The sequence below is a fragment of the Balaenoptera borealis genome, assembly GCF_965194805.1.
Source record: "Balaenoptera borealis genome assembly, chromosome: 17".
Lineage (NCBI taxonomy): Eukaryota > Metazoa > Chordata > Mammalia > Artiodactyla > Balaenopteridae > Balaenoptera > Balaenoptera borealis.
Genome location: NC_138876.1, coordinates 35993667 through 36012085, shown reverse-complemented (window position 1 = coordinate 36012085; position 18419 = coordinate 35993667). Strand labels below are relative to the sequence as shown.

The following is an 18419-nucleotide window of genomic DNA, read 5'->3' as shown; positions in this document are numbered from 1 at the left end:
AATGTATCTTTAAATAATTTAGTAACAAGAAGCTATTTTAGAAACAACTATAAACATTATTTTTTTAAGTTTCCTTTTATTTGATTATTCAAATTCTACTGCAGCACATTGAACAGTACCAGCCAACCAGATAAAATGGTAAAATTAGCTGTTTGCCAAGTAAGGTAATAACAGAGTAATACAAAAAGAACATAAAGGATTTTAACTTAAACATGCTCCAATATTCTTACTTATGATGTGGTGCTTTGCTCGCCACGCTTCAGTGCAAAACACCAAATCGGAATACATTAAAAACCATCCTACCTGACAAATCAGTGACTCAAAAAATCCTGGGCATCTATGTATTAAAAATGGTTCCAAATTTAACACCTGACTCTTTAAAAAAGACATAATAGGGACGTCCCTGGTGGCGCAGTGGTTAAGAATCTGCCTGCCAACACAGGGGATACGGGTTTGAGCCCTGGTCCGGGAAGATCCCACATGCCGCAGAACAACTAAGCCCGTGCACCGCAACTACTGAGCCTGTGTTCTAGAGCCTGCGAGCCACAACTATTGAAGCCCGTGCACCTAGAGCCTGTGCGCTGCAACAAGAGAAGCCACTGCAGCGAGAAGACCATGCACTACAACTAAGAGTAGCCCCCGCTCGCCGCAACTAGAGAAAGCCCGCCCGCAGCAGCAGACCCAACGCAGCCAAAAATAAATAAATAAATTTATCAAAAAAAGAGACATAATATACACCACTATAACTTAAGAGTTTGTGTTTAAAAGCACACTACCTAAAAATAAGATAAATATAACTGATTTATCTTTTAATTCATGTACTCTCCCCTACGTTTAGAAAAACCCCCAAAGCTAATAAACAGAAGTAAAGAAAAGTAAATTAAAGAGGAAACAAGAGAAGATAAAAATGCTTTAACTTATCCTACTTATCTACATGGCTTTGGGTAAAAGACTTCGTGAGAATTAAATAACCATTAATACATAAAAGGAGCCAGGCAGACTCTCTTGGCCTCAGTTCGTGCATTTCCGGATATCCTGACTCCACCTGCTCCCTCAGGCTTCAGCCAGTGTCTCATTTCCTAACAGCTGTGGCCACCTCCAGAGGTAAGGTCCAAGCTTAATCACTGCCTTTACAGTATTCACCGAAGCAGCTCCAGCACTGTCTCATAACATAAAATCTGACAAGTGCAGTGAAAAAAATGGCATAATGTTATCCCTTAGACTTGGTTTTTACCTCATCAAATCTCCTTCCTCACTGTGTACCACTAAATTTCAGTTTTTGAAACCTTACTGTTTTCAACCCTGACACAGTAGGATTATATGTCATCGTCTTGCTTTGTGTTCAAAACTCTCCTCATCTATAATAATTACTAATTTGTAGTTAAGGCAAAACCAAAACCAAACAAAACAAAGCACAGTCTTCTTACCTGTGAAAGCAGTTTACCATGGCACTTCCTGACAGACTCCCTGTGATGCTGGCCCCAGCGAGGGCCATGGTGCTGGCCGTTTCACTCAGGTTGTCCCGGATGGCTCCTATTCGATCCATGTGGCTTCCACTTGCACTCAAACTGCCCGTCAAACCACCAACACTTCCCTCCCCTATGCTAGGGTTGTGTCTTGCTTCTGCTACTGAAGTTGTGTCTAAATGCAAATATGTCAAAGAAATTAAGTAAGTGTGATTATTGATTTCCCTCTCCATAAAGTCTGCCATGATTTCAGATAGGACATATTTTCATATTAAGTATAAAACATACACAGGAATAGAAAAGGTGTCTGGAGTCAGGGACACATAACATAACCGTGGGATAAGAGTAAAGGGAAATATCTCACAGGGTAAAGTTGGATTAAGGACGCCCTCAGTTTTAAATGGTCACTACAGGCATACCTTGGAGATACGTATTGTGGGTTTGGTTCCAGACCATGGCAATAAAGCAAATATCACAATAAAGTGAGTCACATGAATTTCTGGGTTTCCCAGTGCATATAAAAGTTATGTTTACACTATACTAAAGTGTGCAATAGCATTAGGTCTAAAAAAAATGTACATACAGTGATTAAAAAATACTTTATTGCTAAAAAAAAATGCTAACCATCATCTATCTGACAACTCAGGGTTGCCACAAGCCTTCAATCTGCAAAAAATGTAATTAGCTGCAAAGTGCAATAAAATGAAGTATGCCTGTACTTTACAAGAAAATTGAGAAGATTTAGGAATTCTATAAAGAACCTGATGGTTGAAGAATTTAGCTGACTTTGAGAAAATTATGTGACAGTTTTCAATAAGGGTGTCATTTAAAGAGCTCAGTATTCTCTAGGTCAATAAGAATGGGTCAAAAGTTGACTTCTTGATATATTCCACAGTTCTGACTGTCTACAAGCTATTTCAAGATCTGATACCACTATATTCCAATCTTACAGTACTTTTCACAGGCTTTATATTGAAGGATTTATTTATTTGCTCCAATATTTGAGTTCCTATTATATAACCCAACTCTGTTTCTAAGTACTGGGGACACAGTGGATCAAAGAGACGAACAACCTGCCCTCAAAAAGCTTACATTCTAGCTGGGGAGAGCAATAAATAAAATTATATGGTGATAAATGCTATGAGAAAAAATAAAGCAGAGTAAAGGGGAGTGAGAGTGATGAGGAGTGCGGGTGCGGGTGCGTGTGTGCACACGCAAGCGCCTGTGTACTGTTTTATACAGTATGATCAGAGAAGGCCTCTCTGATAAGTAACACCTGTAGAGACTCAAAGGCAGTGAAGAGGTGAGCCATGAAATTATCTGGGGGAAGAGTATTCCAGGTAGAGGAAACTGCAAGTTTAAAAGCCTATAAGTGGAAGTATATTTGGCATCCTCAACATTAAGGACAGGTGGTACAAGGGAAGGGTTCAGAGATGTAGCTCAGGAAAGACCAGAGGGGGACTTATGGGCCATGGTAGGGACTGTGGATTCCATCCCCCTGCCCCCGGTACAGTTAGAAGCATTGGGAGAATTCTGAACACAAGTTAGATCTAACTTATGTTTTAGAAATGTCATTATGTGGAATGGTGAGTGGAAGCTGAAAGCTGATGGATCACTTAAGAGGCTATTACTATAACCCAGGATAAAAGGGAGTAGCTTGGACTAGTGGAATAGCAGTAGAGATGGTGAGAAATGGTGGAATTATGGCTAAATACTGAAGGAAGCAGCAGAACTTGCTGACGGATCAGACGTAGGGTAACAAGGGAGAAGGGAGAGTCATCATCAGCAAAGGTTCTGGCACAGCAACAGCAAGAATGAAGAGGCTACTTAACAAGGGAAGGATGACTGAGAGGACAACAGGTTTTAGAGTGAAGAGTCTGGTTACAGAGAAGTTAAGCTTGGAATTCTTGTTAGACGTTCCAGTGCAGCTTAGGTAGAAGAGTTAGATGTACAAATTGAAGTTTAGAGGACAGTTCTAGCCTAAACATAAACTGAAGAGTGGTTTGTCTATATATTATTTAACAGAGGAGATTACCTAGGGAGTGAGTGTAGATAAAGAAGAGAAATCTGAGAACCGAGAGCCCTGGGAAACTCCAAAATTTAGAGGTTAGGAGAGGAAAATGAACCAGCAAAGAAAACTGAGAAGGAGTGGCCAGGAGATATGATGAGATGAGAAGTGGTTATCCAGAAAACAAGTACAGAAAATGTTTTAAGAAGGAGGGCATGCTCTACCATGTCAGGTGTACTGTTACAGTAAGGTGAAAATCAAGAATTGACCACTATATTTGGTAACATGGAGGTGAATGGTGACTCTGCTTTGGTGGAGTGGTAGAGAGGAAATTTTGGAATGGAAGGGACCAAAATCTGATTGGAGTGAGTTCAAGAGAGAACGGGAGGTAAGGAAGAGAACATTATCTGTGCACATATGCCTGATTACAGGCAAACCTCAGTTTATTGTGCTTCAAAGATACTGTGTTGGGACTTCCCTGGTGGCGCAGTAGTTAAGAATCCATCTGCCAATGCAGGGGACACGGATTCGAGCCCTGGTCCGGGAAGAGCCCACATGCCGCGGAGCAACTAAGCCCGTGCGCCTAGAGCCCGTGCTCCACAACAAGAGAAGCCACAGCAGTGGGAAGCCCCTGCAACACAACGAAGAATAGCCCCTGCTCGCTGCAATTAGACAAAGCCCGCGCGCAGCAACGAAGACCCAATGCAGCCAAAAATAAATTAATTAATTAATTTAAAAAAAAAAGAAAAAAAGATACTGTGTTTTGTTTTTTAAACAAGTGAAAGGTTTGTGACAACCCTGCTTTAAGCAAGTCTATCAGTGCCATTTTCCCAACATCATTTGCTCACTTTGCGTCTCTGTGTCACATTTTGGTAATTCTTGGAATATTGCAAACTTTTTCATTATTATTATATTTGTTATGGCGATCAGTGATCTTTCATGTTACTGTTGTCATTGTTTTGGGGTGCCATGAACTGCACCCATATATGACAGCTAACTTAATTGATAAATGTGTATGTGTTCTGACCACTCCACCAATGGGCTGTTCCCCCATCTCTCTCCCTTCTCCTCAGGCCTCCCTATTCCCTAAGACAAAACAATATTGAAATTAGGCCAATTAATAAGATGGCCTACAATGGCCTCTTAAATGTTTAAGTGAAAAGAAGAATTGCACATCTCTCACTTTAAATCAAAAGGTAGAAATGATTAAGCTTAGTGAGGAAGGTACATTGAAAGCCAGGGCAGGCTGAAATGCTAGGCCTTTTGTGCCACTTAGCCAAGCTGTGAACGCAAAGGAAAAAGTCTTGAAAGAAATTAAAAGTCCTACTCCAGTGAACACGTGAATGATAAGAAAGCAAAACAGCCTATTGCTGATATGGAAAAAGCTGTAGTAGTTTGGATAGAAGATCAAAACAGCCACAACATTCCCTCAAGCCAAAGCCTAATCCAGAACAAGGCCCTAACTGTCTTTAATTCTACAAAGGCTGAGAGAGGTGAGGACACTGCAGAAGAAAAGTTTGAAGCTAGCAGAGTTGGTTCATGAGCTTTAAGGAGAGAAGCCATCTCCATAACATAAAAATGCAAGGTGAAGCAGCAAGTGCTGATGTAGAAGCTGCAGCAAGTTATCCAGAAGATCTAGTTAAGATGCTTAATGAAGGTAGCTACACTAAATAACAGATTTTTAATACAGATGAAACACGTTATATTGGAAGAAGATGCTGTCCAGGACTCTCATAGCTAGAGAGGAGAAGTCAATGCCTGGCTTTGAAGCTTCAAAGGACAGGATGACCCTCTTATCAGGGGCCAGTGCAGCTGGTGACTTGAAGTTGAAGCCAGTGCTCATTTACCATTCCAAAAATCCTAGGGCCCTTAGGAATTAGGCTAAATCTACTCTGCTTGTGCTCCTTAAATGGAACAACAAATCCTGGATGACAGCACATCTATTTACAACATAGCTGACTGAATATTTTAAGCCCACTATTGAGACCTACTGCTCAGAAAACAAAAGATTCCTTTCAAAATATTACTGGTTCATTGACAATGCACCTGGTGACCCAAGAGCTCTGATGGAGATGTAGGACAAGATTAATGTTTTCATGCCTGCAAACACAACACCCATTCTGTAGCCCACAGATCAAGAAGTCATTTCAAATTTCAAGTCTTATGAGTTAAGAAATACATTCTGTAAGGCTATAGCTGCCACAGACAATGAGTCCTCTGATGAATCTGGACAAAGTAAATTGAAAACCTTCTGGAAAGGATACACCATTCTAGATGCCATTAAGTACATTCACAGTTTCATGGGAAGTGGTCAAAATATCGACATTAACAGGAGTTGGAAAGAAGCTGATTCCAACTGTCATGGATGACTGAGGGGTTCAAGACTTCAGTGGAGAAGGTAACTACAGATGTGGTGGAAAGAGCAAGAGAACTAGAAGTGCAGCCTGAAGATGTGACTGAACTGCTGCAATCTCATGATAAAACTTTCATGAATGAGTAGCTGCTTCTGATGAATAAGCAAAGAAAGTGGTTTCTTGAGATAGAATCTACTCCTGTCGAAGACGCTATGAAGACTTGAAATGACAACAAAGGATGTAGAATATTACATAAATTTAGTTGATAAAGCAGTGGCAGGACTTGAGAGGACTGACTCCAATTTTGAAAGAAGTTCTACTGTGGGTAAAATGCTACCAAACTGCATTGCATGTGAAATCATTCATGAAAGGAAGAGCCAATTGATACGGCAAACTTCACTGTTGTCGTATTTTAAGAAATTCCCACAGCCACCCCAGCCTTCAGTAACCACCACCCTGATCAGTCAGCAGCCACCAACATCTGGTGTACTCTAGCCACCTCCACTGGCAGAAGGATTATGATTTGCTGAAGGCTCACATGATGATTAAAATTTTTTAGCAATAAAGTATTTTTAAATTAAGGTAGATACTTAATATACAGTAGTGTAAACATAACTTTTATATGCAGTGGGAAACCCAAAAATTCATGTCTTGCTTTATTGTGATATTTGCTTTATTGCGGTGGTCTGGAACCGAACCTACAACATCTCCAAGGTATGCCTGTACTTCCCTAAGACAATTTCTTTAATGAGAACTGTGGGAATTTCTTTAACAAGAACACGCACATTTTAAAAAGCTTATTAACTTGTACTCCTAATGGTAGTCTATGCGGGCCTTTGTATGTTCCAGTTTTTGTTATAATTCCTATTTCTTTGAATAACATTAGGTTAAAGATATTTTCTACTCATTGGGCATCTGCATTTCTTCTTTTATGAACTGCAGTTCTCTTCTGTCCTTTTATTACTGACTTGTAACATTTTACACAAAATTAAAGATTAAAAGTCTAGAATTTCTAAGACATTACATTTCCATCGGAGGTTATAGGTACCCAGAACCATTCCACCCTCTTTCATCCATTCACCTTTCCTCAGCAGCTCATTTCTCTGATGTACTTCTGGGTGAATACTATTAGGGCTAGTAAGAGAGCAATGGGAATTCTGACTTGCATGTTACCTATAGCCTTACACAATTACTACTAGTAAGTACATTTTCTTCCTTTGCTGAAAGGACTTACCTACAGCTGTGTTTGTCCCACCAACATTTATATCATTTTCATCATCAAATTCAATCCTGACTCCTTTTCCATTGCCTGCTGAGACTCCACAACCTCCGCTTCGACAGAGAGAAATCGGAACAACACCATAGACATAAGCTAACATAATAGGAACACCAATACCTAAAGAGGAATTAAATTGGTCATTACAAACCAAAAAATAAATTACAGAAACACACATTTCAGTAAGTCTTTTCAAGAGAAGGTGTACAGGAGAAAAGTGTTAGGGTTCTGCAACTCTTGCCAAAAGTGGATTTACCCAACTATTAAAGGATGCAAGCAGATTCAAAGCTTCTAGCCTCAGGTGACACATATGAGGTTAAAAAAAAGATGTAAATCTTTTTTCTTTTTCAGTGCCAGGGCTCTAAACGGTATTTTGGTGGGGAGGAAGGGATATTAACCACTAACAATTTACCAACTATCCCTAAGGCTAGGCTCTTGAGTTTATATTACTTTTAACCAATACAGTTACAGAATGAGAGGCTTTCTGTAGGCTCAAACTGTCCCTAAATAAATAAAAAAAAGTAACTCTTCAACAATATAATGCTCTGTTTTTCAAAATTCTTCCACAAAACTTTAATTCTATAAAATTTGAGGTAATTAGAATTTTTAAGCATTTCTTACCTACAGTTACTGCAGCTACAACTGGAGATACGATTACAGACAATGTTACACCACCTGCTATGGCCAAATTCCGTTTGTGCTTTGAAACATCCTTGCCTTCATATCGATTGTGAATCTTGAATTAAAAAGAAAAATGGGGGTGATGGGTTAAAGAAAAAAAATATTACATATTTAATTTAAATGAAATAGACCTACATTTGTTAGAAGTTTAAAGTGATTTACCTTATAATTTCATAGTTAAGTGTCCAAATTCAAGGTAAACATATTATTGTTCTTAAACCATATTCTTACACATAATTTGCTCCTTATTAATAATCTGGTTACATAAGACAGTGATTTAATAGATTTTACTCTGTGTTTAAACAATCTTGAGTAAAAGTAGTCCTTATAATCTTATTCAAGAACAGTATAAATCATGTTTTGAGCAAAGAAGAAGGAATTAAGAACATTATTTTCAACATAGTTATGAGTTGGATGTTTGATCAATAGGATTACTTCTAAGAAATGTATCATTGCACAGATTTCTAAATAAGCATCCCTAATTAGTAAATATTGGCTCCTAGGAGAGGTTTACACAGTCTTTAAAAAAAAAAGCAATATGTATAGCTGATTCACTTTGTTATAAAGCAGAAACTAACACACCATTGTAAAGCAATTATACTCCAATGAAGATGTTAAAAAAAATAAAAAATAAAAAAAACAAAAAAAACCCTGACCTTAAAAGGCAGTACTAATAAGCAAACATCACTAAATAGAATCAATTTTTTTCTCAGATCCCTTTTTATGAAGAACAATGTTATCAAATGACTCAGGATCCTGGGCTCTCATTTATAGCTCAAAGTAAGGGTACAGAGAGAAAAAAAGAACAAATAGTGTTGCTAGAGGACAGGAGTTAGATCTACTTGGCATCTTTGCAGAGTACAGGTGTTGTTAATAAACAGAACTTAATATCACCATGAAAGTTACTTGTAAGATATTATATGAACTTCAGGAAATAGCTCAGTATCTTTGTTCTTGTGATTTTCAAGGGCTAAAGCTAATAAAGTACATTTCCCCCTGTTTCACGACAGATTCAAAACAGCCTCAAAAGTGTACAGGTAGTCTCTAAAGTAAAATACTTGACTTAAAAACAATATTACAGATGAGGCAATAATAAAGTAATCTATCATTATTATGTGGTTATTTTGAAGGCTGTAAAGTACAATGAATCTTATGGGATGTATTAAACAGTGAAAAAGCTGGGATGGGGAGGTGGGCAAAACATGCATGGGACAAGGAACATTTCTATTTCCTAGTCAGAATTCTGTTTCCCAGAACTGACTATATGTTCCAGGGAATAGGTCTCTACACTTCCTAAATAGTCCATACAGGCAGAGATGGCAGACCTTCCCAAAGTACCTTTCATTATCCTTCAGTACTCTAGCTAATACCTGTTCCTCGCCACCCCCATTCCTACAAAACTCAGCACTGAAGCAGAAAAAAGCCAAAGCTACAAACTGATGGAGCAGACTGCAAAGGCAGGCTGCCAGGAGAGTCTTCCAGAAAATTCTGCATCCTCAAGCACCAGTGTTCAATTACAGTGGTCATATCATCCCACTACTTCTGGTTCAACTTAATTTTTTCTGTTTTACTATTTTGTGCCACATTTTCTATTTGTTATTGTAAAGAAAGGCTCAGCTTTTAGGTACGTTATCAATTTAATAGGTTTTCCTGGGCTGGTTTATAACCCTACACACCCCAGAGAACACTGTTTCAATGGAAAACTAATTCATCAACTTGCAACCATTTAAGTACAGGTTTGAAAAAAGGAGACTTGTTACTGCACCTAAGACTGAACAATGAGGTAAATAATCTCTCCTCTATAAATTATTTGTAGGTGTATGCAGTACAACCGTCTTTCTTTCCCTTCTACTTCTAAGTATCTGAATAGTTTTGTTTTCGGCAAAACCCTGCTTTGGACAACTTATGAAAAGTTATTATAATCAGTATTATGTTTGGGACTTTAAACAATTACCTTCTGAAATAAACATTTGGCCCATAAATATCTGTTTGTCCTCAGTCTCAAGCTAATTAAAAAAACAGTATGTACTGTTATTTCTGATTATAAAATTAATATGTGTTGAACATAAAAAAACATGGCTGTTGTATGAAAGAGGATCAGCCTTGTCTTGAGTCCTGAAAGTCAGAACTAGAATTAAATGAAACAATTAAAAGGGAAATGGATTCTGACTCAACATAAGAATCTTCTAACACTTATAGCTCCCTGGCAACAGAATGGGCTGCCTCATGAGTTGGTGGTTTCCCCATCACTGAAGTGCCCAAATGGATAGCTTGAAATTTATCAGGGATCTTATATAAAGAATTTGTGCATGTGGGTTTAAATCCCAGCTCTGCTTCCTCCTGTGTAACTAAATATAAATTACATAAATTTTCCTAAACTTCAATATTCTAACATATAAATTGCTGTGAGGTTAAAATGAGTCGAAGTATATAAAATATCTACCACACAGTTAGAACTCAACAAATGTTAGTTCCCCTTTTTAAAATTCCTATACTTTGTTCTGCTTGGGTACAGGGTTGGGACTAGATAATTTCTGAGGTTACTTCTCAATTCTGATATTCTACTAATTTAGGCAGCAGCAGACTTCTTAGCCACTTTGTAAATTATCCCTTTAATCTTTCAAAAAATAATTATTTGCTTAGCCAATGAAGTATAATCCATCACTCAGGCCAGTGGCAAGTATTGGGTGTTCGGACTTTCACAAAATTGTTGTAATCTACAAAATAGTTTATTTACTAATAGCAGTAACCTGAAGAAAAAAAAACTTTGAATTGAAGTTGGAAATAATTCAGGAACTGGCTAATTATTCTTTGCCTGAGGGCATATGTTATTTCTCTATTAACCTTATAGACCTGACTTCACAAGGACATACCCATGAGAAAAAATGTCAGGTGTGGATTCTTTAATATTTTATATGTAAAGTTTATAATGCAAATGTACTGAAGTTTTCAGATTCAGATAATTTTAAAGCAAGTCTACTTTTTATGCATACATATAAGCTTGCCAAACACTGAAAATTTATTACCTTATGAAAAAATAGTAACTGTTTTACACTTAAGATACTAAAAATGACCTTTGTCTTTCAAAACAAATAAACAAATAAAAAACAAAACAAACACAAAGCAAAACCATCAATCCTAAATCTAAAGATTTAAAATAAGATAATAAATTAACAAGGAATCAAGCATTTTACCTTACGGCCCACATATACAGGAATGCCAATAATCATGGCAGGGATAGCAATGCCAGCTATTAAAGCAATTCCTACGGGAGCACCAACAAGTGTTCCCAGCTGCCACAATATTTTCTTCTTTCGGCTCCAGGGTTTCTTCCCCCAAAAAGTACATCCTGATGGACTAAAGGAAAAAATTACAATGTAAAGTAACTGTTGCAAAACATCACAGTACCAATTTACTGCAATACATTCAGCAATGACTATAAAAGAATTCTCAAATTTAGGAATGAGGGTTTTTTCCCCTTTCTTTGAATTCTGAGTTTACTAAAAGCTAAAAAATCAAGGTAAGAACCACCATAAATTACATTAAAAGGATACTGATAACTGGGATTCAGGTTAAACATTTATCCTTAGTCCTCCATTAGCCTCAACACCTTAGGTTAGTTTTTGAAGAGTAAATTCATGCAAAATATGCTTACTTTATCCCTGTTTTAGGCACATAATTATCTGATTATATCATAAACTCACTGTGGTCTAAATGAGGAAATTTATATATGAGAAAATTAAATGGAAATATTTATGACCTACCATAATTACATAGGGTATTAAATGCTAACTTTCTATTTTAACAAAAAACAAAGCCGGGAATTCCCTGTCAGTCCAGTGGTTAGGACTTGGCGCTTTCACTGTCGGGCCCAGGTTCAATTCCTGGTCGGGGAAACTAATATTCCACAAGCTGCGTGGTGCAGCCAAAAAACAGACAAACAAAACAAAGCCAAACAAAAAAAGAAGAAATTTCTGTTTCCTGTTTTTGACTAGTTATTAATCTCAAATGACTGGCACAATAATTGGGTCCCTGTTAAATTTATGTAGCTAGAATAAAATAGATCTCTTCAAGTATCATATAAATTCCAAGCTTAAAAATACTAAGCATAATGCTTTTTCAAAAAAAAGTCCTTTTGTCTTACAACATAAAATTATATTTAGATATAAATAGCCCCTTCTATAAGCTTACCTTAGATAATGTAAATCCGAGATTTCTTTCATACACAACCAACAAAACTCACAACCACAGACAGCACATGTCATGTGATTACAGCTCCCATCATTCATCTTTATTATATAAGCAGCACACCGTGGACATGGTTTTATATCATCAGCTATTAGGAAAACAGACATGTTTAGTATACAAGACTGGTCTAAAAATAACAATTTCTAGTAGATAATCATTTATAGCACTGCCAAAATATCTTAACATGTATAGTTTGTTAACCGATAGCTTTAGCCTGCTAATTTTAGCATATAAAGCACTTTTTTTTTCCCTTCCAAGGAAAGGAACATATTTTACATTAAATTTTCAAACTGTAAACATTTTTCCAACAGTAGCAGAACAATGAGAATAAAGAATAACAAAATAATAAAAAGAGAAATGAGAACCAAGGGCAGCTCTAGGCAAACCGGGAACTATATAAAGTTTGTCTTTGTCCCTACCCCACAGCTGTCTTCAAGGAGCAGCACTTCAAGTTCCAGGACTTTTCTAACCATCACCACTTAAATTAAATGTAGATATTCTGTATACTATTCCTTTAGTGAATGAATACTAACAGGAAGTGACAATTCGAGAGTAACCTGAAGCACTACATAAAAAAAGCACTATGAGTTTACATCTCTCTTCTAGGTAACATCAACTATAGGCACTGTAAAAATAATACAGGTATCTGTAGAAAAGCAGCCTTTTTCTCGTATTTTAATTCATACAATAGACAGATGGGCCTTGCAAAGAATCAGAACTCAGATAAAAGGGAGGAGGCAAGAGGTTAAGTAAGGGTTGTATGGTTATAAACACTTAATGGAAAATAGTTTCAGAATTAAAGCAACCATTTGTTGGTTATGCTCATGACCGTTTTTAATTAGTTAACTTTGTCCATTTTATTCATTTATTCAAATGCTGTGGTATGCTTCGTGTATAGTAATATGGTTACAATGCACAAAGATGCCAAGTTACAATCAAGTGGTACATAACTTCAGGAATCGCTAACACAGAATAAGAGTTATCTCAAATTATGCAACTATTTTGAACTTTGGCATCTATCTAAATAGCAACCAGTAATTATTTACTGTTACTAGTAATCAGCTGTATTTTCGAACTACATATAAGACAGTTAAGAAAAGATATGTATCGTGCAAACCACTGAATTCAAGTATTTGTTCCAATTTCTTACATGATAAGCATTAAGCTATATTCTATTTTCCTTTCTACAAGTTTTATGGTCAAATTTTACCTGTGCTTTATCAGTGAATTCAGGTTTCCTTAGCGCTTCATTTAGGGCCAAAGCTGTTTTTTAACTTAAGAACTGGTCGATGCTCACAATTACTGTTTTAACGATTCAAACAATTTTGAGCAAACTGACAATTCTATGCAGCCAGACCAAAACACATAATTACTAGAATATAAAAATTAAAAAATCCATAAGTCATGATTTAAATGATCCAAAGAACACAAAGTCTGCATGAAAATGTTTTTAACACTGGGCATGAATGAAAAAAAGTTGGCTTTTATCGCTAATATAATAGCTAGTACGTTAAATTAAAGAAATGCTAATACTAACTGCTTAAGTGGCATATTAATTGATAAACTTCCTCATTTCAGAGTATTCTCAAATAGTAAATATCCCAATTAGAGGTGAGAGTAAAAAGACTCAGGCTTTGGCTCTGACATACGCAATCTTCAGAACAAACTGACAGGTGATATTCCCATACATTTTCATGGTTCTAAAAACACAAAAAAGGCTTTTAATATGCTAAGATTACATGTTAGAGAATTAACACCATAAGCAATCTAATGGTATGTGTCTCTTTATATATTTGTACTTGCATGCTTTCACTCTCTGTATACTTGTCTACAAAAAGCTGTTTTGTCTCCTTTGTCTCGTTTCTGGAACAACAAACTGGAAAAAAAAAATTTTACTGTGCACATTAGATAATGTGTTTCTCTCAAAATTGTCTCAAAATGCAAAAATCCTAAATAAAATTGTTTTAATGATTAGACGGTCAAATGATGCCCCACTCCCCAAGCAACAATTAATCCACAGCTCCTTTATACCAAAAAAAAAAAAAAAAAAAAGGTTTTCCATTTCTATTTAAAGTGTTTGGCAAAGCTTTTGTCTTTTTAAATTACTATATTTCTATTTGTTGTTAAATTATGTGCCATTGTCATATTAAGAAAAAAACACTGGGTTACCAAATATTATGTTCTCAAAACTTGTTTTGAAACTCCCCTGCCCCTGCCACATTGCCTATAAAGACTTACAACAAAATGTTAACAGTGATTATCTTTAGGGGTGGTAGTAATAGGGGATAGAGGTAGGTGGGGAGCTGAGCCAATTAAATATATTTTCATAAAGACAAAAATGAAAAATATGTGTTTCATTTAAAATGCAGTAACTCAAAGTGTGTTAACTCCCTGGTAGCTATAAGAGTCTCATGTAGATGCAATACTGTCAGAGTTTAAAGACAAATATAATCATAATAGAAATTATTTAATGTACCATATAATTAAGCATACTTATTTAACTTCAGGTAACTGATTAGAAAGAAATAGTCAACCAATTATTATTATTATACCAAGCAATTATTATTAAAAGTGCAGACTATTTTTTAATGTATCATGATAATGAGAGACCAAAAAATACCACGATATCTAGAACAATAGGAATTAATAAAACTATTTCAGATGGTAGTTCCCTTTCCTCTTGTCTTTCCACAAGTCAGTGAAAAGCCAAGTTCAAGGTTTTAATTTTTTTATAGATTACATCAAGGAAACTACCACTGAACTTTTGTTCTGAGAGCTTTGATTTTTGGAACACTGTAGGTGAAAATGCATGTACCTTATATTTTCAGAACAATGAGATAAGATTTTTAAATCAACATGGAAAAATTCCAAATGAAGTTTATTTTTTAAAATAATCACCTTGGGAGGGAGGCTATTCCAACAATGCTACTATTTAACTCAAATCATTTGGAAGTTTTTTTTTCATAATTACTTTCAAAGCTACTTTATATATATACAAAGTCACACTCATGATCATATAAGCACATCTTACTTTGGATCCACACCAAACCAGTGATTCAACTTGGTATGTTACTCTAGGTGTTAAACTTTGCTGCAAAGGAACTTTTGGTTATCCCCAGAAATCAAACTCACATTAAAGGGATAATTTTAAGTGAATGTATAAGGGTTATGACCAGTAAGGCATTCCAGGATAGCACTGCTAAATAAACATAAAATCTCCCACGAAGACTATGAGGAAGACCAACATTCATTGGGATGACTAAATCATGATGTTTACTTTAAAATTAATAACAAAAGTCATCTCTTAGTCATTTCTTTTCTTTTTCTTTTTTTCTTTAATGATGGCTCAGATATATGCAAATCTCTAGCAGGGGACTGTGGTTTCTCTAAGTTTCCCTATCTCATATAGCCAGAGCACTTACTATGAGCCAGGAAATGTTTCAACCTTATGGACTTAAGTATTATTAGTATCTTTATCTTATAGATGAGGCAAGTAACTTGCTCAGGGTCACACAGAGAATAAGTGAAGAAGCTGGAATTCGAATCCAGACGATGATTCCAGAGTCCATTCTCCTACTCTATATGTCTGTGTGTCCTGTAAGCGATAAATATCCATCCCCACTTAGATATCATTTCCAAGGGGGACCACTTAATAGCTATAGCTGACTCTACAGAGGACAGTTTAGGTATACTCAGGTCCTCTCTGAATTGCTTCTGAACCAATACCTACAGATTATTATTAATACCTTTGGAGTTCTACCCCAAATCTTTAGGAAAGGAAATAAAACAAGTCAATCAGTGAACAAGCAAGAAAATCCATGTCCACTGTATAAAATATTAAGTGTTGAATTTAAAGTTTATTTAATTTTAAATTCAACTTTAAATATTAAGACTTTTCTTTTCTAGTAGCATAAAGTACATGACTATTTTAATACACTGCTGGTAGGAATGTAAATTATTTTCTTGATAAATTTCTGTATTTTCCAAGTTTTTTCCTTTTATAATCAATGAAAAAAGTTAATATTTTTCTAAAAATGACTGAAGTTCCAATAAACAGTGAAAATTCTATGAATGTGAAATATTAGTTTTTTTGAATTTTTATTCAAAGAACATTAAGATGGTCAGACTTTTAAAAAATTTTTTAAGATTTATGAGATGTATATGTTTGCTCATGTATAGATCTCCAAGTAATTTTTAAATTCCTAGCCAAAGACACAAAGTTCTTAGTGTACTCCTCACTAAGGTATGATTCTGAATCCCTGATCCTGGAATTGGTAATATCTGTAAATAAAAATTGTATTTCACAAAACATGTAAATGAAAAGGATTCCAAAAATAAATACTGTTTTAAATTTGTAACTGGGTGATATTTATACAATGAGAAATAATCTCTAAGGGTAATATATTCAAAATTATATTTTTGTAAAAATAGTTGCTAAGCTTTGCATAAAACACCTTTCTAAACATCAGTTTTAGACCATCTTCAGCTATCAGTTATATAAATCATCACTGACACTTCCTTTCTTCCTTTTTTTTTGGACAATAAAATCTTTCCAACTCAATACCACTTTCTTCTACAGAAAGAATGAGTGCTTCTGGGACAGAAATGCTAACACGTAAAACACTTTTGAAAATTGAAAGGACACAGGGACTGAATATTGCATTTTTAAATTAAAATAACTGGTGTTCTATATGTGTCAAATATTTACTAGAAGAAGTTGGATGTAAATACCTGCTGCTCCAGACTCTTGACTATAACTAATGGATGAAGAACGTATAGTTCTCAGACGTAAACTCTGGGCTCTCTCCTGTCGAGCAGCATCACAGGTCTGATTGGGGTGCCAAATCTGTTTACAGTGGTAGCAAAACTCTGTTCCACAGCCTTCTCGCCCACAAGTTAATTTTGGACAGCTAGCACATCCAAATGCTATCACAGCATACCTTTAAGGAACAAGAAAAAAGATTTAAAATGTGATGTAAAGTAAGAGATACTCATTAAGTAAAAATACTATCCAATTGAAATGCTATTCCTGAAAAAGTTTTCTATTTATGCATGAGCTAACAGTCATAAACCCTAAAACTATCTATCTAATCAATATAAAAATGGGGAAAAAATAAACAGTTCACAAATGAAGACATATAAATGCCTAAAAAAATTATTAAAGTTTAATTTTCAACTTTTAACTTTCAACTTTTAACTAGGACACCAAACTGTATATATAGCCTAGTCCTAAAATTCTATTAAGTTAGTATTATATGCACATAGAAAAGACTAAAAAGAAATATACCAAAAGTCTTAACAGTAGTTTCCCTGGTATTAGGGTTTTTTCTTCTTTATATACGTACATATTTCTAATTTTTACAACTACTTGTTAATGCTAAAATCAGAAAGATAAAAAAATTACCTATTTAAAATTATAATGACTATGGATCAGCTATACCTATCAGTTAATGGCAAATGAGGCCAATTCATACATTTTGTGAATATCTTGTATTTATGCATAAATTCTCATATTTTTGTTTTTAAGATGCATGGCAGAAGTTGTCTTTGGTGCCAATCTCCTAATAAAAGGTATACAAACTTTAATTTCTCCATCAGGAAATTTTTTATTTTGCTTCAGATAAAAGACTGAGAACAGCAGATTTGTGACTAATATCTATTTTCTGAGTTAATATTTTTGGCACTTTAAGAATTTCTGACTTAAAATAAACTCTGGGCACTCTTAGACATTTATCCCAGAGAAATGAAAACTTATGTTCACACAAAAGCCTGTATACAAATGTTTACAGCAGCTTTATTTGTAATAACCCCAAAACTGGAAACAGCCCAGATGTCCTTCTTCAACAGGGAAATGGCTAAACAAATTATGATGCATATATACCATGGGATACTACTCAACAACAAAAAGGAACTATTGATACACTTAAGAACTTGGATGAATCTCTGGGGTATTATGCTGAGTGAAAAAAGTCAGTCTCAAAAAGTTACATACTTTATGATTCTATTTATATAACATTTTCGAAATGACAAATTTTAGAAATGGAAAACAGATCAGTGGTGGCCAGCAGTTAGGAATGGGGTGGGGTCAAGGAGCAGGCAGGAGCGAGGTGGATGTATTTAAAAAGAGCAATATGAGGGATATTTGTTGTGATGGAATTGTTCAGTACCTTGACTATGGTGGTGGATATGGATACACAAACCTACAGGTGATAAAATGGTATATAACTAAATACACACACAAAAATAAGTACAAGTAAAACTGGGGAAGTCTGAATAAGATAGGCAGATTGTATCAATATCGATATCCTAGTTGTGATATTGCTTTATAGCATTGCAAAATGGTACCACTGAGGAAAACTGTTTGAAGGATATACAGAATATCTCTG

At 35.4% G+C, this 18419-nt stretch overlaps 1 protein-coding gene across 1 annotated transcript in view; it reads right to left on the bottom strand.

Annotated features, from left to right (window-relative positions):
- RNF19A (ring finger protein 19A, RBR E3 ubiquitin protein ligase) overlaps nucleotides 1–18419 on the bottom strand; it is a 70570-nt gene that overhangs the window by 16924 nt on the left and 35227 nt on the right. Inside the window, exons 3-8 of the mRNA XM_082364301.1 lie at nucleotides 16765–16973; nucleotides 11977–12121; nucleotides 10980–11142; nucleotides 7726–7840; nucleotides 7063–7224; nucleotides 1428–1641 (exon numbers count right to left, since the gene is read on the bottom strand). Coding sequence (XP_082220427.1) covers nucleotides 1428–1641; nucleotides 7063–7224; nucleotides 7726–7840; nucleotides 10980–11142; nucleotides 11977–12121; nucleotides 16765–16973 — 1008 coding nt within the window. The remainder of the gene's footprint in view (nucleotides 1–1427; nucleotides 1642–7062; nucleotides 7225–7725; nucleotides 7841–10979; nucleotides 11143–11976; nucleotides 12122–16764; nucleotides 16974–18419) is intronic.